Raw genomic sequence first — 22,529 nt, forward strand, 5'->3', positions numbered from 1 at the left:
GTAGCATGGCTAACTAACTAACTAAGTAAAGCTGAATAAATATGACGTAGTTGCTAAGGAGTTTAGATTGGCAACCACAGGTCCATAGTGACGTTGGCGATGTTCTCCTCAGACGCTGAAGGACGCCAACGAGTCCACCCGGCAGGACTTCCAGAGGGAGGCGGAGCTTCTGACCGTGCTGCAGCATCAACACATTGTTCGATTCTACGGCGTGTGCACGGACGGCGAGCCGCTGGCCATGGTGTTTGAGTACATGAGACACGGCGACCTCAACCGCTTCCTACGGTACTTCAGCTTTCACACACACGGATTCAAACCCAGACTGTGAAGCAGACGTGCTGACCACCTGGCCGCCGCGCTGCTCCTCCTGAAGATGACTGTCATGGACGCTAACGTTCAATTAGCGCCGCATGGTCACCTAGCTAACATCTGCAGGTTTGGTTAGCAGACACCGCCTGACGCCAGGTGTCCTCGGCGGCCACGGAAACAATATTACGTCCCACAATGCAGCTGCCGTCCCGCTCTGCCACCTGCCCGCTAAACTCATTAGTTAGGGGCGGAGTCGGACGCGCGTGTGGGCGCTCATCAGCCGTCCAATTATATTATCCCAATCAATTGTGGGCGATACTTTTTTTTACTGATGTCCTTTATTCTATCTCAGCTTGTTGTGTGATGTAGTAGTAATACTGTAGTAGTAGTAGTAGTAATACTGTTGTAGTAGTAGTAGTAATACTGTTGTAGTAGTAATACTGTTGTTGTAGTAGTAGTAATACTGTTGTAGTAGTAGTAGTAGTTATACTGTTGTAGTAGTAGTAGTAATACTGTAGTAGTAGTAGTAATACTGTTGTAGTAGTAGTAGTGGTAATACTGTCGTAGTAGTAATACTGTTATTGTAGTAGTATTAGTAGTAATACTGTTGTAGTAAAAATACTGTTGTAGTAGTAGTAGTAGTAATACTGTTGTAGTAGTAATACTGTTGTTGTAGTAGTAGTAATACTGTTGTAGTAGTAATACTGTTGTAGTAGCAGTAGTAATACTGTTGTAGTAGTAGTAATACTGTTGTAGTAGTAATACTGTTGTAGTAGTAGTAATACTGTAGTAGTAGTAGTAGTAATACTGTTGTAGTAGTAATACTGTAGTAGTAGTAGTAGTAGCAATAATGTTGTAGTAGTAATACTGTTGTTGTAGTAGTAATAGTATTGTAGTAGTAATACTTTTGTAGTAGTAGTAGTAATACTGTTGTAGTAGTAATAATACTGTTGTAGTAGTAATACTGTTGTAGTAGTAATACTGTAGTAGTAGTAGTAATACTGCTGTAGTAGTAATACTGTAGTAGTAGTAGTAATACTGTTGTTGTAGTAGTAGTAGTAATACTGTTGTAGTAGTAGTAGTGGTAATACTGTCGTAGTAGTAATACTGTTATTGTAGTAGTATTAGTAGTAATACTGTTGTAGTAAAAATGTTGTAGTAGTAGTAGTAATACTGTTGTAGTAGTAATACTGTTGTTGTTGTAGTAGTAGTAATACTGTTGTAGTAGTAATACTGTTGTAGTAGCAGTAGTAATACTGTTGTAGTAGTAGTAATACTGTTGTAGTAGTAATACTGTTGTAGTAGTAGTAGTAGTAATACTGTTGTAGTAGTAGTAGCAATACTGTTGTAGTAGTAATACTGTAGTAGTAGTAGTAGCAATAATGTTGTTGTAGTAATACTGTTGTTGTAGTAGTAATAGTATTGTAGTAGTAATACTTTTGTAGTAGTAGTAGTAATAATACTGTTGTAGTAGTAATAATACTGTTGTAGTAGTAATACTGTTGTAGTAGTAATACTGTAGTAGTAGTAGTAGTAATACTGCTGTAGTAGTAATACTGTAGTAGTAGTAGTAATATTGTTGTTGTAGTAGTAGTAGTAATACTGTTGTAGTAGTAGTAGTGGTAATACTGTCGTAGTAGTAATACTGTTATTGTAGTAGTATTAGTAGTAATACTGTTGTAGTAAAAATGTTGTAGTAGTAGTAGTAATACTGTTGTAGTAGTAATACTGTTGTAGTAGCAGTAGTAATAATGTTGTAGTAGTAGTAATACTGTTGTAGTAGTAATACTGTTGTAGTAGTAGTAGCAATACTGTTGTAGTAGCAATACTGTTGTAGTAGTAGTAGTAGTAGCAATAATGTTGTAGTAGTAATACTGTTGTTGTAGTAGTAATAGTATTGTAGTAGTAATACTTTTGTAGTAGTAGTAATAATACTGTTGTAGTAGTAATACTGTTGTAGTAGTAATACTGTAGTAGTAGTAGTAGTAGTAGTAGTAATACTGCTGTAGTAGTAATACTGTAGTAGTAGTAGTAATACTGTTGTAGTAGTAGTAGTAGTAGTAATACTGTTGTAGTAGTAGTAGTAGCAATACTGTTGTTGTTGTAGTAGTAATACTGTTGTAGTAGTAGTAGTAGTAATACTGTAGTAGTAGTAGTAGTAGTAGTAATACTGCTGTAGTAGTAATACTGTAGTAGTAGCAGTAATACTGTAGTAGTAGTAGTAGTAGTAGCAATACTGTTGTTGTAGTAGTAATACTGTTGTTGTTTTTGTTGTAGTAGTAGTAATACTGTAGTCGTTGTAGTCGTAGTAATGTAATAGTAGTAGAAATAGTGTAGTAGTAATAGTAGTAGTAGTAATATTTACTAACATCCTTTGTTCAATATCGGCTTGTTGTGTGATGTAGTAGTAGTAGCAATACTGTTGTTGTTGTAGTAGTAGTAATACTGTTGTAGTTGTAGTAATATTGTTGTAGTAGTAATACTGTTGTAGTAGTAGAAATAATGTAGCAGTAATAATAGTAGTAATATTTACTAACATCCTTTGTTCAATCTCGGCTTGTTGTGTGATGTAGTAGTAGTAGTAGTAATACTGTTGTAGTAGTAATACTATAGTAATAATAGTAATAATATTTACTCACATCGTTTGTTCAATCTTGGCTTGTTGTCTGATGGTAGTAGTAGTAGTAATAATGTAGTAGTAGTAGAAATAGTGTAGTAGTAGTAGTAATCATGAAGTAGTAGTAGTAATACAGTATATACTAACATCCTTTGTTCAATCTTGGCTTGTTGTCTGATGGTAGTAGTAGAAATAGTGTAGTAGTAGTAATCGTGTAGTAATAGTAATATATACTAACATCCTTTGTTCAATTTTGGCTTGTTGTCTGACGGTAGTAGTAATAGTGTAGTAGTAGTAATCATGAAGTAATAGTAGTAGTAGTAATACAGTATATACTAACATCCTTTGTTCAATCTTGGCTTGTTGTCTGATGGTAGTAGTAGTAGTAGTAGTAATAATGTAGTAGTAGTGGTAGTAGAAATAGTGTAGTAGTAGTAATAGTAGTAGTAGTAATATATACTAATATCCTTTGTTTAATCTTGGCTTGTTGTCTGATGGTAGTAGTAGTAGAAATAGAGTAGTAGTAGTAATCGTGTAGTAATAGTAGTAGTAATACAGTATATACTAATATCCTATGTTCAATCTTGGATTGTTGTCTTATGGTAGTAATAGTAATACAGTAGTAGTAGTAATAGTGTAGCAGTAGTAATATTTACTAACATTGTTCAATCTCAGCTTGTTGTTTGATGGTGGTAGTAGTAATACTGTAGTAGTAGTAGTGGTAGTAATAGTGTAGTAGTAGTAGTAGTAATATCTACTAACATTGTTTGTTCAATCTTGGCTTGTTGTCTGATGGTAGTAGTAGTAGTAGTAATACTATTGTTGTTGTAGTAGTAATCGGGTAGTAGTAGTTATGTTTACAAAAATTAGCTCGTTAGATTCATTATAGACCTTATGTTTACAAAAACTAGCTTGTTAGCTTCATTATACTTGATGTTTACAAAAACTAGCTCATTAGCTTCATTATTGACTTTACAAAAACTAGCTTGTTAGCTTCCTTATAGACCTTATGTCTACAAAAACTAGCTGGTTAGCTTCATTATACTTGATGTTTACAAAAACTAGCTTGTTAGCTTCATTATACTTGATGTTTACAAAAACTAGCTCATTAGCTTCATTATTGACTTTACAAAAACTAGCTTGTTAGCTTCCTTATAGACCTTATGTCTACAAAAACTAGCTGGTTAGCTTCATTATACTTGATGTTTACAAAAACTAGCTTGTTAGCTTCATTATACTTAAAGTTTACAAAACCTAGCTTGTTAGCTTCATTATAGACTTTGTTTACACAAAACAACTTGTTAGTTTCATTAAAGACAAAATTGTCTGTAAGCGTAGACCGGACTGAACTTTTAAATTAAATTACACACTTGTTAGCTTTATCGAAGAGAACGTGTTATTTTTTGAGCAATTGCAGAAATGTGGCATGTTTGCCTGAAGGTACACAAACGCGTTAGTTTGCTTGGTTAACGCCTTGAAAGAGCTTTGTCCAAAAACGACAGGAAGTCCTTTCCTTTAAAGCCCATATTGGCAAATTGTGGTAAAATAATCAAGTTTAATCTCGCAAATTTCCGTGCAATCCGAAATGAAATGTCAACTGAAGCTGCAAAATTGTATTTACATTCGATGATTTTCAGCCACTTCAACTATTGCCTTACCAGCTGGTCTCAGGCTGGTCAGAGTGAAAAAAACAAAAAAACATTGGACATCTTGTACAAACAAGCAATTTCAAGGTTATGGATTAATAAAACCCAAGCGCTATCATCACTGTGCCATTCTAAAAAAAAAATACAGTATTTTAAACTGGGACAGCCTTCACACGTTTGCAGACATAAAAGTGAGCTATAAAGTACTGCATGAATTGGCTGCAGATCCTCTGGCAGAGTTCATCAGCCAAAGAAACAGCTGTGAGGCTCTGTCAGAGGTGACTGTTATATTCCTCTGCGCAGGAGCACTTTCAGTAAGTCGGCCCGGTCAGTAAGGAGTGCAAATGTGTGGAAGTCAGTACCTGAGGAGGTTAAACTGCTCACAACTTACAAGGCCTTCACAAAAAAAAATGAAAATGTGGCTTATCAACGCCTACAGCTGCCAGTACTAAAAGATTAGCCTGTTTTGATGCTAAGATCAATGTTATGTTGTATTTTATTTTTTATCATATTGTATATGTTTTGTGTGCTTTCTTTTAAGTTGTAATGTTACTGCTTTTTTACATCATGGCCATACAGATGAAAACCAGCCTTCTGGCTTTTTTAACCATGAAATTGCATTGTCCTCTTTGAAATAAACTAATCTAATCTAAAAAAAAGTCCCAATAAATGCGTGTGTCTCTCGCAGCGCTCACGGCCCTGACGCCTGCATCCTGGAGGAGTCCAAGATGGCGCCCGTGGGCGAGCTGACGCTGCCCCAGATGCTGCACATCGCCGCCCAGATCGCCTCGGGGATGGTGTACCTGGCGTCTCTGCACTTTGTCCACCGGGACCTGGCAACGCGCAACTGTCTGGTGGGAGAAGGTCTGGTGGTCAAGATCGGAGACTTTGGCATGTCCAGAGACATCTACAGCACCGACTACTATCGCGTAAGTTCCACCGCACCTTCATGCTAACTCGCTGGAACCCAAACCCGGCACCTTGAGGAATATATTGACATAGTTCCAATGAAAAATACATTTTTAATTCAAAAGTACTTTTTTCCCCTTTTGTCCAAACATTAACTCATGTTGGCTTTTTAAGAACATGTTGGTAATATTCACAAGATAATTATGGAAATAAATTATGTCTTTTGGGTTTTCTACCATCTTGGATTTTAAATTAAAAATCATTGGGTTAAATTAGGTGAAAAATGACCGTTCACGATATTAGCTTCCAGTGACACAACTAATTGTTTTTAAATCCGAAATGTCGCAAATTGACGAAAAAAAGTGTTTTATGTCTTAAAGTGAGTGGAAAAATTGATGGGGGGAAGTTGTGTGTGATAAATGAGTCACAAGTTGAAGAAATAAATTGTTTTAAATTCTAAAACAACAAACATTGACAAAGATTATTTGTTTTATGTTTGAAATGGGTCACAGATTGATGGGAAAAAAAATTGTACGCGCTGAAATGTGTCACAAAATGCTCCAGACTGTTTTAAATCCTAAAATGAGTCCCAAATTGGTCTAAAAAAAGTTGTATTTGCTAAAATTATCCACAAATTGATCGAAACAAATGTTTGTTGTCCTAAAATGAGTCACAAATTCCATCCATCCATGCATTTTCTACCGCTTGTCCCTTTCTGGTTCGAATTGAATAATCAAATTGTTTTAAGACTTTGTTTACAAAATTAGCTTGTTAGCTTTAATAAAGACTTTAAAAGTAGAGTTCATTAAATATTTTGTTTACAAAACCTAGAAGGGTAGTTTCAATATAGACTTTGTTTCCAAAAAACTAACTTGTTCGCTTCATTAAATACTTTTTTACAAAAACAAACTAGTTGGCTTTGTTTATGAAAACTGTTGAAATAATCACAAATTGACAAACCTAATGTTTTTGTCCTAAAATGAGTTACAAAGTGATCGTAAAAAAAATTGCATGTGCTAAAAATGAGTCAAAAATGAACAATATAGTTGTTTTATGTCCTAAAATGAGTCACACATTAAATAGTTTTTGTCCTAAAATGAGTCACAAATGAATTAAACAGTTTTTATCCTAAAACGAGTGACAAATTAATAAATAAATAGTTTTTATCCAAAAAAGAGTGACACATTAATTAAATAGTTTTTGTCCTAAATTGAGTCACACATTATTTAAATAGTGTTCATCCTAAAATGAGTCACAAAATAATTAAATAGTTATTGTTCTAAAATAAGACACAAATTAATTAGTTTTGTCTTAAAATAAGTCACAAATTAATTAGTTGTTTTTTTTTAATGAGTGACAAATTATTTAAATAAATAGTTGTTGTCTTAAATGAGTGACAAATTATTTAAATAGTTTTTGTATTAAAATAAGTGACAAATTAATTAGTTTTTTCCTAAAATGAGTGACAAATTATTTAAATAGTTTTTGTTTTAAAATGTGTCACAAATTATTTAAATAGTTTTTGTCTTAAAATAAGTGACACATTAATTTAACTGTTTTTTTCTCTCCGAAAATCAAAGACAAGTTAAATGTTTTGTCTTAAAATGAGTCACAAATTAATTAAATATTTTTTTTATCATTAAATGAAAAACAAATTATTTAAATGAATAGGTTTTGTCCTAAAATTAGTCACAAATATATTAAATAGTTTTCATCTTAAAACGAGTGACAAATTGATTAAATAAATAGGTTTTGTCTTAAAATGAGTCAGAACTTAATTAAATAAATATTTTTTTATCTTAAAACAAGTGACAAATTAATAAATAAATAGTTTTTATACTAAAATGAGTGACACATTAATTAAATAGTTTTTGTCCTAAAATTAGTGACATATTATTTAAATAAATAGTGCTCATTCTAAAATGAGTCACAAAATAATTAAATAGTTATGGTTCTAAAATAAGACACAAATTAATTAGTTTTTGTTTTTTTAAAACGACTGACAAATTATTTAAATAAATAGTGCTCATTCTAAAATGAGTCACAAAATAATTAAATAGTTATGGTTCTAAAATAAGACACTAATTAATTAGTTGTTTTTTTTAAATGACTGACAAATTATTTAAATAAATAGTTGTTGTCTTAAATGAATGACAAATTATTTAAATATAGTTTTTGTATTAAAATAAGTGACAAATTAGTTTTTTTCCTAAAATGAGTGACAAATTATTTAAATAGTTTTTTCCTAAAATGTGTCACAAATTATTGAAATAGTTTTTGTTTTAAAATGTGTCACAAATTATTTAAATAATTTTTGTCTTAAAATAAGTGACAAATTAATTTAACTGTTTTTTTTTCTTCCGAAAATCAATGGCAAGTTAAATAGTTTTGTCTTAAAATGAGTCACACATTAAATAGTTTTTATCCTAAAATAAGTGACAAATTATTTAAATCGTTTTTGTGTAAACAGGTGACAAATTAATTTAACTGGTTTTTTTTCTTCCGAAAATCAATGGCAAGTTAAATAGTTTTGTCTTAAAATGAGTCACACATTAAATAGTTTTTATCCTAAAATGAGTGACAAATTATTTAAATCGTTTTTGTGTAAACAGGTGACAAATTAATTAAATGTTTTGTCTTAAAATGAGTCACAAATTAATTAAATATTTTTTATCCTAAAACGAAAAACAAATTATTGAAATGAATAGGTTTTGTCCTAAAATGAGTCACAAATATATTAAATAGCTTTCATCTTAAAACGAGTAACAAATTGATTAAATAAATAGGTTTTGTCTTTAAATGAGTCAGAACTTAATTAAAATAATAGGTTTTGTTTTAAAATGAGTCAGAACTTAATTAAATAAATATTTTTTATCCTAAAATAAGTGACAAATTAATAAATAAATAGTTTTTATACTAAAATGAGTGACACATTAATTAATTAGTTTTTGTCCTAAAATTAGTCACATATTATTTAAATAAATAGTGCTCATTCTAAAATGAGTCACAAAATAATTAAATAGTTATGGTTCTAATATAAGACACAAATTAATTAGTTGTTTTTTTTAAACGACTGACAAATTATTTAAATAAATAGTTGTTGTCTTAAACGAGTGACAAGTTATTTAGTTTGTCTTAAAATAAGTCACAACTTAAATAGTTTTCATCTTAAAACGAGTGACAAATTGATTAAATAAATAGGTATTGTCTTAAAATGAGTCAGGACTTAATTAAATAAATAGTTTTTATCCTAAAACGGGTGACAAGTTATTTAGTTTGTCTTAAAATAAGTCACAACTTAATTAGTTTTTATCTTAAAATAAGTGACAAATTAATTAGTTTTTTTCCTAAAATGAGTGACAAATTATTTAAATAGTTTTTGTTTTAAAACGTGTCACATATTATTTAAATAGTTTTTGGCTTAAAATAAGTGACAAATTAATATAACTGTTTTTATCCTAAAATGAATAACAAATTATTTAAATCGTTTTCGTCCTTAGCAAGTGACAAATTAATTAAATGTTTTGTCTTATAATGAGTCACAAATTAATTAAATATTTTTTTTATCCTAAAACGAGAAACAAATTATTTAAATAAATAGGTTTTGTCCTAAAATGAGTCACAAATATATTAAATAGTGTTCATCTTAAAACGAGTGACAAATTAATTAAATAAATAGGTTTTGTCTTAAAATGATTCAGAACTTAATTAAATAAATAGTTTTTATCCTAAAATGAGTGACACATTAATTAAATAGTTTTTGTCCTAAAATGAGTCACATATTATTTAAATAAATAGTGTTCATCATAAAATGAGTCACAAAATAATTAAATAGTTATTGTTCTAAAATAAGACACAAATTAATTAGTTTTGTCTTAAAATAAGTCACAAATTAATTTGGTTTTTTTTAAAACGAGTGACAAATTATTTAAATAAATAGTTGTTGTCTTGAATGAGTGACAAATTATTTAAATAGTTGTTGTATTAAAATAAGTGACAAATTAATTAGTTTTCCTAAAATGAGTGACAAATTATTTAAATAGTTTTTGTTTTAAAATGTGTCACAAATTAAACTTTTTTTTTTTTCTGAAAATCAATGACATATATGTTTTTGTCTTAAAATGAGTCACACATTAAATAGTTTTTATCCTAAAATGAGTCGCAAATATATTGAATAGTTTTAATCTTAAAACGAGTGACAAATTAATTAAATGAATAGGTTTTGTCTTAAAATGAGTCAGAACTTAATTAAATAGTTTTTATCCTAAAACGAGTGACAAGTTATTTAGTTTGTCTTAAAATAAGTCACAACTTAATTAGTTTTTATCTTAAAACAAGTGACAAATTATTTAAATAAATAGATTTGTCCTAAAATGAGTCAGAACTGAATTAGTTTGTATCTTAAAACAAGTGACAAATTATTTCAATAAATAGATTTGTCCTAAAATGAGTGACACATGAAGAAAAAAAGCAGTTCACTACTGCCCCCTGAGGAAGCGAGTGGTAGATTGAAAGAGGTGTGTACATGTGTGCAGGTGGGCGGGCGCACGATGCTGCCTATTCGCTGGATGCCACCAGAGAGCATCATGTACAGGAAGTTCACCACGGAGAGTGACATCTGGAGCTTGGGTGTGGTCCTGTGGGAGATCTTCACCTACGGCAAGCAGCCTTGGTACCAGCTGTCCAACAGCGAGGTGAGCGACCATCTTGCTTTTTCACCTCACTTCCTCTCTTTGCTCAAAAGTGGCAAATTGTGAGATAAACGTTCCAAAATCAGAAGGCGAGCAGCGTCCCAAAACTTTTGACTACTCCGGCCCTCGTTCCGCTGGTCCAACATTTGAACTCTCCTGGGAGCGGGGGGAGGGGCTAAGACGTGGGCCAATTAGATTAGGATCGAGTGGCAGGCGGAACTTGATCCACTCTCAGGCCAGATGAGACACTCGGAAGCTTTTTGAAGAAATAATTTCTTCAAAACTGAAGTGTTGCTAATTGATGATCACTCTTCTACACTTTCAGTGTCTCAAATGTAGAAACATAACAAGCTATCCTCACAACTCCTGTCAAATACACCATCTTTGACCAGGTTTCTGTCATAGATTCCTAAAAACAGCAGAGTGCTCCCGTCAATTAAATGATCTTTGACCAGGTTCCTGCTTTAGATACCAAAAAATAGCATAGCACTCATGTCAAATACAAGATCTTTGTCTAGGTTTTTTCTGTAAATTCCTAAAAAAAAAAAAAAACAGCAGAGCGCGCCTGTCAAATAGAGGATCTTTGACTAGGTTTCCCCCGTAGATTCCTAAAACCAGCTGAGCACTCCTGTCAAATAAAGAATCTTTGACTAAGTTGTTGTCATAGATTCCTAAAAACAGCAGAGTACTTCTGTAAAATAGAGGAACTTTGACTAAGTTTTTGTCATAGATACCTAAAAACAGCAGAGCACTCCTGTCAAATAGAGGATCTTTGACTAGCTTTTTCCTGTACATTCCTAGAAACAGCAGAGTACACATGTATAATAGAAGATATTTGACTACAAAGATCTTCTATTTTACATGTGTACTCTTGTCATAGATTCCTAAAAACAGCAGAGTACTCCTGTAAAATAGAGGAAAATTGACTAAGTTGTTGTCATAGATTCCTAAAAACAGCAGAGCACTCCTGTCAAATAGAGGATCTTTGACTAGCTTTTTCCTGTAGATTCCTAAAAACAGCAGCGCAAAAAATAAAAAAAAACGGACTTGCTTCAGCAGCACAATTCTGGTGCTGTAATTGTAGGAGATGTCGCAAAACGTCATCAGGAGTCCCAACAAAACCCGAAAATGGAAGAAAATGCATATTTTACGGAAAAAAATATTTTGCTAAAATGTCGTGAAAAAATTCAAAAAAACGGACTTGCTTCAGCAGCACAATTCTGGTGCTGTAGTTGTAGGAGATGTCTCAAAGCGTCATCAGGAGTCCCGACAAAACCTAAAAATGGCAGAAAATGCTTTTTTTGGGAAAACTTTTTTTCACAAAAAAAATTTCCAAAAACAGACTTGCTTCAACAGCACAATGCTGGTGCTGTAGTTGTAGGAGATGTCTCACAACGTCATCAGGAGTCCCGACAAAACCCGTCAATGGAAGAAAATGCATATTTTACGAAAAAATATATTTGCAAAAAAGTCGTAAGGGACCCTTACAAAAAATTCAAAAAAACGGATTTGCTTCAGCAGCACAATTCTGGTGCTGTAGTTGTAGGAGATGTCTCAAAACGTCATCAGGAGTCCCGACAAAACCTAAAAATGGCAGAAAATGCTTTTTTTGGGAAAACTTTTTTTCACAAAAAAAAATTCCAAAAACAGACCTGCTTCAGCAGCACAATTCTGGTGCTGTAGTTGTAGGAGATGTCTCAAAACGTCATCAGGAGTCCCGACAAAACCCGTAAATGTAAGAAAATGGAAGAAAATGCATATTTTACGAAAAAAAAAGTTTGCAAAAAAGTCGTCAGGGGGGACCCTTACAAAAAATTCAAAAATACGGACTTGCTTCAGCAGCACAATTCTGGTGCTGTGGTTATAGGAGATGTCTTAAAACGTCATCAGGAGTCCCGGCAAAACCCATAAATGTAAGAAAATGCATATTTTACGAAAAACATTTTTTGCTAAAATGTCGTAAGGGGGGACCCTTACAAAAAATTCAAAAAAACGGACTTGCTTCAGCAGCACAATTCTGGTGCTGTAGTTGTAGGAGATGTCTCAAAACGTCATCAGGAGTCCTGACAAAACCCGTAAATGGAAGAAAATGGAAGAAAATGCATATTTTAAGAACTTTTTTTTTTGCAAAAAAGTCGTCAGGGGGGACCCTTACAAAAAATTTGAAAAAGCGGACTTGCTTCAGCAGCACAATTCTGGTGCTGTAGTTGTAGGAGATGTCTCAAAACGTCATCAGGAGTCCCGACAAAACCTAAAAATGGCAGAAAATATTTTTTTGGGAAAACATTTTTTCACAAAAAAAAATTCAAAAAAACGGACTTGCTTCAGCAGCACAATTCTGGTGCTGTAGTTGTTGGAGATGTCTCAAAATGTCATCAGGAGTCCCGACAAAACCCGTAAATGGAAGAAAATGCATATTTTAAGAACTTTTTTTTTTGCAAAAAAGTCGTCAGGGGGGACCCTTACAAAAAATTCGAAAAAACGGACTTGCTTCAGCAGCACAATTCTGGTGCTGTAGTTGTAGGAGATGTCTCAAAACGTCATCAGGAGTCCCGACAAAACCTAAAAATGGCAGAAAATGCTTTTTTTGGGAAAACTTTTTTTCACAAAAAAAAATTCAAAAAACAGACTTGCTTCAGCAGCACAATTCTGGTGTTGTAGTTGTAGGAGATGTCTCAAACCGTCATCAGGAGTCCCGACAAAACCCGTAAATGGAAGAAAATGCATATTTTAAGAACTTTTTTTTTTGCAAAAAAGTCGTCAGGGGGGACCCTTACAAAAAATTCGAAAAAACGGACTTGCTTCAGCAGCACAATTCTGGTGCTGTAGTTGTAGGAGATGTCTCAAAACGTCACCAGGAGTCCCGACTAAACCCGTAAATGTAAGAAAATGGAAGAAAATGCATATTTTACGAAAAAAAAAGTTTGCAAAAAAGTCGTCAGGGGGGACCCTTACAAAAAATTCAAAAATACGGACTTGCTTCAGCAGCACAATTCTGGTGCTGTAGTTGTAGGAGATGTCTCAAAACGTCATCAGGAGTCCCGACAAAACCCGTAAATGGAAGAAAATGGAAGAAAATGCATATTTTAAGAACTTTTTTTTTTGCAAAAAAGTCGTAAGGGGGGACCCTTACAAAAAATTAAAAAAAACAGACTTGCTTCAGCAGCACAATTCTGGTGCTGTAGTTGTTGGAGATGTCTCAAAACGTCACCAGGAGTCCCGATTAAACCCGTAAATGTAAGAAAATTGATATTTTACGAAAAAAAAAGTTTGCCAAAAAGTCGTCAGGGGGGACCCTTACAAAAAATTCAAAAATACGGACTTGCTTCAGCAGCACAATTCTGGTGCTGTAGTTGTAGGAGATGTCTCAAAACGTCATCAGGAGTCCCGACTAAACCCGTAAATGTAAGAAAATGGAAGAAAATGCATATTTTACGAAAAAAAAAAGTTTGCCAAAAAGTCGTCAGGGGGGACCCTTACAAAAAATTCAAAAATACGGACTTGCTTCAGCAGCACAATTCTGGTGCTGTAGTTGTAGGAGATGTCTTAAAACGTCATCAGGAGTCCCGACAAAACCCGTAAATGTAAGAAAATGGAAGAAAATGCATATTTTAAGAACATTTTTTTTTGCAAAAAAGTCGTAAGGGGGGACCCTTACAAAAAATTCAAAAAAACAGACTTGCTTCAGCAGCACAATTCTGGTGCTGTAGTTGTTGGAGATGTCTCAAAACGTCATCAGGAGTCCCGACTAAACCCGTAAATGTAAGAAAATGGAAGAAAATGCATATTTTACGTAAAAAAAAGTTTGCAAAAAAGTCGTCAGGGGGGACCCTTACAAAAAATTCAAAAATACGGACTTGCTTCAGCAGCACAATTCTGGTGCTGTAGTTGTAGGAGATGTCTCAAAACGTCATCAGGAGTCCCGACAAAACCTAAAAATGGCAGAAAATATTTTTTTGGGAAAACATTTTTTCACAAAAAAAAATTCAAAAAAACGGACTTGCTTCAGCAGCACAATTCTGGTGCTGTAGTTGTAGGAGATGTCTTAAAACGTCATCAGGAGTCCCGACAAAACCTAAAAATGGCAGAAAATGCTTTTTTTGGGAAAACTTTTTTTCACAAAAAAAAATTCAAAAAACAGACTTGCTTCAGCAGCACAATTCTGGTGTTGTAGTTGTAGGAGATGTCTCAAACCGTCATCAGGAGTCCCGACAAAACCCGTAAATGTAAGAAAATGGAAGAAAATGCATATTTTAAGAACTTTTTTTTTTGCAAAAAAGTCGTAAGGGGGGACCCTTACAAAAAATTAAAAAAAACAGACTTGCTTCAGCAGCACAATTCTGGTGCTGTAGTTGTAGGAGATGTCTCAAAACGTCATCAGGAGTCCCGATTAAACCCGTAAATGTAAGAAAATTGATATTTTACGAAAAAAAAAGTTTTCCAAAAAGTCGTCAGGGGGGACCCTTACAAAAAATTCAAAAATACGGACTTGCTTCAGCAGCACAATTCTGGTGCTGTAGTTGTAGGAGATGTCTTAAAACGTCATCAGGAGTCCCGACAAAACCCGTAAATGTAAGAAAATGGAAGAAAATGCATATTTTAAGAACATTTTTTTTTGCAAAAAAGTCGTAAGGGGGGACCCTAACAAAAAATTGAAAAAAACAGACTTGCTTCAGCAGCACAATTCTGGTGCTGTAGTTGTTGGAGATGTCTCAAAACGTCATCAGGAGTCCCGACTAAACCCGTAAATGTAAGAAAATGGAAGAAAATGCATATTTTACGAAAAAAAAAGTTTGCAAAAAAGTCGTCAGGGGGGACCCTTACAAAAAATTCAAAAATACGGACTTGCTTCAGCAGCACAATTCTGGTGCTGTAGTTGTAGGAGATGTTTTAAAACGTCATCAGGAGTCCCGACAAAACCCATAAATGTAAGAAAATGGAAGAAAATGCATATTTTAAGAACTTTTTTTTTTGCAAAAAAGTCGTAAGGGGGGACCCTTACAAAAAATTCAAAAAAACAGACATGCTTCAGCAGCACAATTCTGGTGCTGTAGTTGTAGGAGATGTCTCAAAACGTCATCAGGAGTCCCGACTAAACCCGTAAATGTAAGAAAATGGAAGAAAATGCATATTTTAAGAACTTTTTTTTTTGCAAAAAAGTCGTAAGGGGGGACCCTTACAAAAAATTCAAAAATACGGACTTGCTTCAGCAGCACAATTCTGGTGCTGTAGTTGTAGGAGATGTCTCAAAACGTCATCAGGAGTCCCGACTAAACCCGTAAATGTAAGAAAATGGAAGAAAATGCATATTTTAAGAACTTTTTTTTTTGCAAAAAAGTCGTAAGGGGGGACCCTTACAAAAAATGCAAAAATACGGACTTGCTTCAGCAGCACAATTCTGGTGCTGTAGTTGTAGGAGATGTCTTAAAACGTCATCAGGAGTCCCGACAAAACCCGTAAATGTAAGAAAATGGAAGAAAATGCATATTTTAAGAACATTTTTTTTTGCAAAAAAGTCGTAAGGGGGGACCCTTACAAAAAATTCAAAAAAACGGACCTGCTTCAGCAGCACAATTCTGGTGCTGTAGTTGTAGGAGATGTCTCAAAACGTCATCAGGAGTCCCGATTAAACCCGTAAATGTAAGAAAATGGAAGAAAATGCATATTTTACGAAAAAAAAAGTTTGCCAAAAAGTCGTCAAGGGGGACCCTTACAAAAAATTCAAAAATACGGACTTGCTTCAGCAGCACAATTCTGGTGCTGTAGTTGTAGGAGATGTTTTAAAACGTCATCAGGAGTCCCGACAAAACCCGTAAATGTAAGAAAATGGAAGAAAATGCATATTTTAAGAACTTTTTTTTTTGCAAAAAAGTCGTAAGGGGGGACCCTTACAAAAAATTCAAAAAAACAGACTTGCTTCAGCAGCACAATTCTGGTGCTGTAGTTGTAGGAGATGTCTCAAAACGTCATCAGGAGTCCCGACTAAACCCGTAAATGTAAGAAAATGGAAGAAAATGCATATTTTAAGAACTTTTTTTTTTGCAAAAAAGTCGTAAGGGGGGACCCTTACAAAAAATTCAAAAATACGGACTTGCTTCAGCAGCACAATTCTGGTGCTGTAGTTGTAGGAGATGTCTTAAAACGTCATCAGGAGTCCCGACAAAACCCGTAAATGTAAGAAAATGGAAGAAAATGCATATTTTAAGAACTTTTTTTTTTGCAAAAAAGTCGTAAGGGGGGACCCTTACAAAAAATTCAAAAAAACAGACTTGCTTCAGCAGCACAATTCTGGTGCTGTAGTTGTAGGAGATGTCTCAAAACGTCATCAGGAGTCCCGACTAAACCCGTAAATGTAAGAAAATGGAAGAAAATAAATATTTTAAGAACTTTTTTTTTTGCAAAAAAGTCGTCAGGGGGGACCCTTACAAAAAATTTGAAAAAGCGGACTTGCTTCAGCAGCACAATTCTGGTGCTGTAGTTGTAGGAGATGTCTCAAAACGTCATCAGGAGTCCCGACAAAACCTAAAAATGGCAGAAAATATTTTTTTGGGAAAACATTTTTTCACAAAAAAAAATTCAAAAAAACGGACTTGCTTCAGCAGCACAATTCTGGTGCTGTAGTTGTTGGAGATGTCTCAAAATGTCATCAGGAGTCCCGACAAAACCCGTAAATGGAAGAAAATGCATATTTTAAGAACTTTTTTTTTTGCAAAAAAGTCGTCAGGGGGGACCCTTACAAAAAATTCGAAAAAACGGACTTGCTTCAGCAGCACAATTCTGGTGCTGTAGTTGTAGGAGATGTCTCAAAACGTCATCAGGAGTCCCGACAAAACCTAAAAATGGCAGAAAATGCTTTTTTTGGGAAAACTTTTTTTCACAAAAAAAAATTCAAAAAACAGACTTGCTTCAGCAGCACAATTCTGGTGTTGTAGTTGTAGGAGATGTCTCAAACCGTTATCAGGAGTCCCGACAAAACCCGTAAATGGAAGAAAATGCATATTTTAAGAACTTTTTTTTTTGCAAAAAAGTCGTCAGGGGGGACCCTTACAAAAAATTCGAAAAAACGGACTTGCTTCAGCAGCACAATTCTGGTGCTGTAGTTGTAGGAGATGTCTCAAAACGTCACCAGGAGTCCCGACTAAACCCGTAAATGTAAGAAAATGGAAGAAAATGCATATTTTACGAAAAAAAAAGTTTGCAAAAAAGTCGTCAGGGGGGACCCTTACAAAAAATTCAAAAATACGGACTTGCTTCAGCAGCACAATTCTGGTGCTGTAGTTGTAGGAGATGTCTCAAAACGTCATCAGGAGTCCCGACTAAACCCGTAAATGTAAGAAAATGGAAGAAAATGCATATTTTACGAAAAAAAAAGTTTGCCAAAAAGTCGTCAGGGGGGACCCTTACAAAAAATTCAAAAATACGGACTTGCTTCAGCAGCACAATTCTGGTGCTGTAGTTGTAGGAGATGTCTTAAAACGTCATCAGGAGTCCCGACAAAACCTAAAAATGGCAGAAAATGCTTTTTTTGGGAAAACTTTTTTTCACAAAAAAAAATTCAAAAAACAGACTTGCTTCAGCAGCACAATTCTGGTGTTGTAGTTGTAGGAGATGTCTCAAACCGTCATCAGGAGTCCCGACAAAACCCGTAAATGTAAGAAAATGGAAGAAAATGCATATTTTAAGAACTTTTTTTTTTGCAAAAAAGTCGTAAGGGGGGACCCTTACAAAAAATTAAAAAAAACAGACTTGCTTCAGCAGCACAATTCTGGTGCTGTAGTTGTAGGAGATGTCTCAAAACGTCATCAGGAGTCCCGATTAAACCCGTAAATGTAAGAAAATTGATATTTTACGAAAAAAAAAGTTTGCCAAAAAGTCGTCAGGGGGGACCCTTACAAAAAATTCAAAAATACGGACTTGCTTCAGCAGCACAATTCTGGTGCTGTAGTTGTAGGAGATGTCTCAAAACGTCATCAGGAGTCCCGACTAAACCCGTAAATGTAAGAAAATGGAAGAAAATGCATATTTTACGAAAAAAAAAGTTTTCCAAAAAGTCGTCAGGGGGGACCCTTACAAAAAATTCAAAAATACGGACTTGCTTCAGCAGCACAATTCTGGTGCTGTAGTTGTAGGAGATGTTTTAAAACGTCATCAGGAGTCCCGACAAAACCCGTAAATGTAAGAAAATGGAAGAAAATGCATATTTTAAGAACATTTTTTTTTGCAAAAAAGTCGTAAGGGGGGACCCTAACAAAAAATTCAAAAAAACAGACTTGCTTCAGCAGCACAATTCTGGTGCTGTAGTTGTTGGAGATGTCTCAAAACGTCATCAGGAGTCCCGACTAAACCCGTAAATGTAAGAAAATGGAAGAAAATGCATATTTTACGAAAAAAAAAGTTTGCAAAAAAGTCGTCAGGGGGGACCCTTACAAAAAATTCAAAAATACGGACTTGCTTCAGCAGCACAATTCTGGTGCTGTAGTTGTAGGAGATGTTTTAAAACGTCATCAGGAGTCCCGACAAAACCCATAAATGTAAGAAAATGGAAGAAAATGCATATTTTAAGAACTTTTTTTTTTGCAAAAAAGTCGTAAGGGGGGACCCTTACAAAAAATTCAAAAAAACAGACATGCTTCAGCAGCACAATTCTGGTGCTGTAGTTGTAGGAGATGTCTCAAAACGTCATCAGGAGTCCCGACTAAACCCGTAAATGTAAGAAAATGGAAGAAAATGCATATTTTAAGAACTTTTTTTTTTGCAAAAAAGTCGTAAGGGGGGACCCTTACAAAAAATTCAAAAATACGGACTTGCTTCAGCAGCACAATTCTGGTGCTGTAGTTGTAGGAGATGTCTCAAAACGTCATCAGGAGTCCCGACAAAACCTAAAAATGGCAGAAAATGCTTTTTTTGGGAAAACTTTTTTCACAAAAAAAAATTCAAAAAACAGACTTGCTTCAGCAGCACAATTCTGGTGTTGTAGTTGTAGGAGATGTCTCAAACCGTCATCAGGAGTCCCGACAAAACCCGTAAATGGAAGAAAATGCATATTTTAAGAACTTTTTTTTTTGCAAAAAAGTCGTCAGGGGGGACCCTTACAAAAAATTCGAAAAAACGGACTTGCTTCAGCAGCACAATTCTGGTGCTGTAGTTGTAGGAGATGTCTCAAAACGTCACCAGGAGTCCCGACTAAACCCGTAAATGTAAGAAAATGGAAGAAAATGCATATTTTACGAAAAAAAAAGTTTGCAAAAAAGTCGTCAGGGGGGACCCTTACAAAAAATTCAAAAATACGGACTTGCTTCAGCAGCACAATTCTGGTGCTGTAGTTGTAGGAGATGTTTTAAAACGTCATCAGGAGTCCCGACAAAACCCGTAAATGTAAGAAAATGGAAGAAAATGCATATTTTAAGAACTTTTTTTTTTGCAAAAAGTCGTAACGGGGGACCCTTACAAAAAATTCAAAAAAACAGACTTGCTTCAGCAGCACAATTCTGGTGCTGTAGTTGTAGGAGATGTCTCAAAACGTCATCAGGAGTCCCGACTAAACCCGTAAATGTAAGAAAATGGAAGAAAATAAATATTTTAAGAACTTTTTTTTTTGCAAAAAAGTCGTAAGGGGGGACCCTTACAAAAAATTCAAAAATACGGACTTGCTTCAGCAGCACAATTCTGGTGCTGTAGTTGTAGGAGATGTCTCAAAACGTCATCAGGAGTCCCGACTAAACCCGTAAATGTAAGAAAATGGAAGAAAATGCATATTTTACGGAAAAAAAAGTTTGCCAAAAAGTCGTCAGGGGGGGACCCTTACAAAAAATTCAAAAATACGGACTTGCTTCAGCAGCACAATTCTGGTGCTGTAGTTGTAGGAGATGTTTTAAAACGTCATCAGGCGTCCCGACAAAACCCGTAAATGGAAGAAAATGGAAGAAAATGCATATTTTAAGACCTTTTTTTTTTGCAAAAAAGTCGTAAGGGGGGACCCTTACAAAAAATTCAAAAAAACGGACCTGCTTCAGCAGCACAATTCTGGTGCTGTAGTTGTAGGAGATGTCTCAAAACGTCATCAGGAGTCCCGACTAAACCCGTAAATGGCAGAAAATGCTTTTTTTGGGAAAACTTTTTTCCACAAAAAAAAATTCAAAAAACAGACTTGCTTCAGCAGCACAATTCTGGTGCTGTAGTTGTAGGAGATGTCTCAAAACGTCATCAGGAGTCCCGACTAAACCCGTAAATGGAAGAAAATGCATATTTTACGAAAAAAAAAGTTTGCAAAAAAGTCGTCAGGGGGGACCCTTACAAAAAATTCAAAAATACGGACTTGCTTCAGCAGCACAATTCTGGTGCTGTAGTTGTTGGAGATGTCTCAAAACGTCATCAGGAGTCCCGACTAAACCCGTAAATGGAAGAAAATGCATATTTTACGAAAAAAAAAGTTTGCAAAAAAGTCGTCAGGGGGGACCCTTACAAAAAATTAAAAAATACGGACTTGCTTCAGCAGCACAATTCTGGTGCTGTAGTTGTAGGAGATGTTTTAAAACGTCATCAGGAGTCCCGACTAAACCCGTAAATGGAAGAAAATGGAAGAAAATGCATATTTTAAGAACTTTTTTTTTTGCAAAAAAGTCGTAAGGGGGGACCCTTACAAAAAATTCAAAAAAACGGACCTGCTTCAGCAGCACAATTCTGGTGCTGTAGTTGTAGGAGATGTCTCAAAACGTCATCAGGAGTCCCGACTAAACCCGTAAATGTAAGAAAATGGAAGAAAATGCATATTTTAAGAACTTTTTTTTTGCAAAAAAGTCGTAAGGGGGGACCCTTACAAAAAATTCAAAAAAACGGACTTGCTTCAGCAGCACAATTTTGGTGCTGTAGTTGTAGGAGATGTCTTAAAACGTCATCAGGAGTCCCGACAAAACCCGTAAATGTAAGAAAATGGAAGAAAATGCATATTTTAAGAACATTTTTTTTTGCAAAAAAGTCGTAAGGGGGGACCCTTACAAAAAATTCAAAAAAACAGACTTGCTTCAGCAGCACAATTCTGGTGCTGTAGTTGTAGGAGATGTCTCAAAACGTCATCAGGAGTCCCGACTAAACCCGTAAATGTAAGAAAATGGAAGAAAATAAATATTTTAAGAACTTTTTTTTTTGCAAAAAAGTCGTAAGGGGGGACCCTTACAAAAAATTCAAAAATACGGACTTGCTTCAGCAGCACAATTCTGGTGCTGTAGTTGTAGGAGATGTCTCAAAACGTCATCAGGAGTCCCGACTAAACCCGTAAATGTAAGAAAATGGAAGAAAATGCATATTTTACGGAAAAAAAAGTTTGCCAAAAAGTCGTCAGGGGGGGACCCTTACAAAAAATTCAAAAATACGGACTTGCTTCAGCAGCACAATTCTGGTGCTGTAGTTGTAGGAGATGTTTTAAAACGTCATCAGGCGTCCCGACAAAACCCGTAAATGGAAGAAAATGGAAGAAAATGCATATTTTAAGAACTTTTTTTTTTGCAAAAAAGTCGTAAGGGGGGACCCTTACAAAAAATTCAAAAAAACGGACCTGCTTCAGCAGCACAATTCTGGTGCTGTAGTTGTAGGAGATGTCTCAAAACGTCATCAGGAGTCCCGACAAAACCTCAAAATGGCAGAAAATGCTTTTTTTGGGAAAACTTTTTTCCACAAAAAAAAATTCAAAAAACAGACTTGCTTCAGCAGCACAATTCTGGTGCTGTAGTTGTAGGAGATGTTTTAAAACGTCATCAGGAGTCCCGACAAAACCCGTAAATGTAAGAAAATGGAAGAAAATGCATATTTTAAGAACTTTTTTTTTTGCAAAAAAGTCGTAAGGGGGGACCCTTACAAAAAATTCAAAAAAACAGACTTGCTTCAGCAGCACAATTCTGGTGCTGTAGTTGTAGGAGATGTCTCAAAACGTCATCAGGAGTCCCGACAAAACCCGTAAATGTAAGAAAATGGAAGAAAATGCATATTTTAAGAACTTTTTTTTTTGCAAAAAAGTCGTAAGGGGGGACCCTTACAAAAAATTAAAAAATACGGACTTGCTTCAGCAGCACAATTCTGGTGCTCTAGTTGTAGGAGATGTCTCAAAACGTCATCAGGAGTCCCGACAAAACCCGTAAATGTAAGAAAATGGAAGAAAATGCATATTTTAAGAACTTTTTTTTTTGCAAAAAAGTCGTAAGGGGGGACCCTTACAAAAAATTCAAAAAAACAGACTTGCTTCAGCAGCACAATTCTGGTGCTGTAGTTGTAGGAGATGTCTCAAAACGTCATCAGGAGTCCCGACAAAACCCGTAAATGTAAGAAAATGGAAGAAAATGCATATTTTAAGAACTTTTTTTTTTG

General features: G+C 34.6%; 1 protein-coding gene across 8 annotated transcripts in view; it reads left to right on the forward strand.

The window, feature by feature from the left end:
* Positions 1–22,529, forward strand: part of ntrk1 (neurotrophic tyrosine kinase, receptor, type 1) — a 294,126-nt gene that overhangs the window by 213,755 nt on the left and 57,842 nt on the right. For all 8 annotated transcript variants that reach the window (XM_062029188.1, XM_062029191.1, XM_062029186.1 and 5 more), the window contains 3 exons: positions 113–285; positions 5,261–5,501; positions 10,017–10,175. In XM_062029188.1, the coding sequence (XP_061885172.1) occupies positions 113–285; positions 5,261–5,501; positions 10,017–10,175 (573 nt within the window). The remainder of the gene's footprint in view (positions 1–112; positions 286–5,260; positions 5,502–10,016; positions 10,176–22,529) is intronic.

Source organism: Entelurus aequoreus, linkage group LG20, assembly GCF_033978785.1.
Source record: "Entelurus aequoreus isolate RoL-2023_Sb linkage group LG20, RoL_Eaeq_v1.1, whole genome shotgun sequence".
NCBI lineage: Eukaryota > Metazoa > Chordata > Actinopteri > Syngnathiformes > Syngnathidae > Entelurus > Entelurus aequoreus.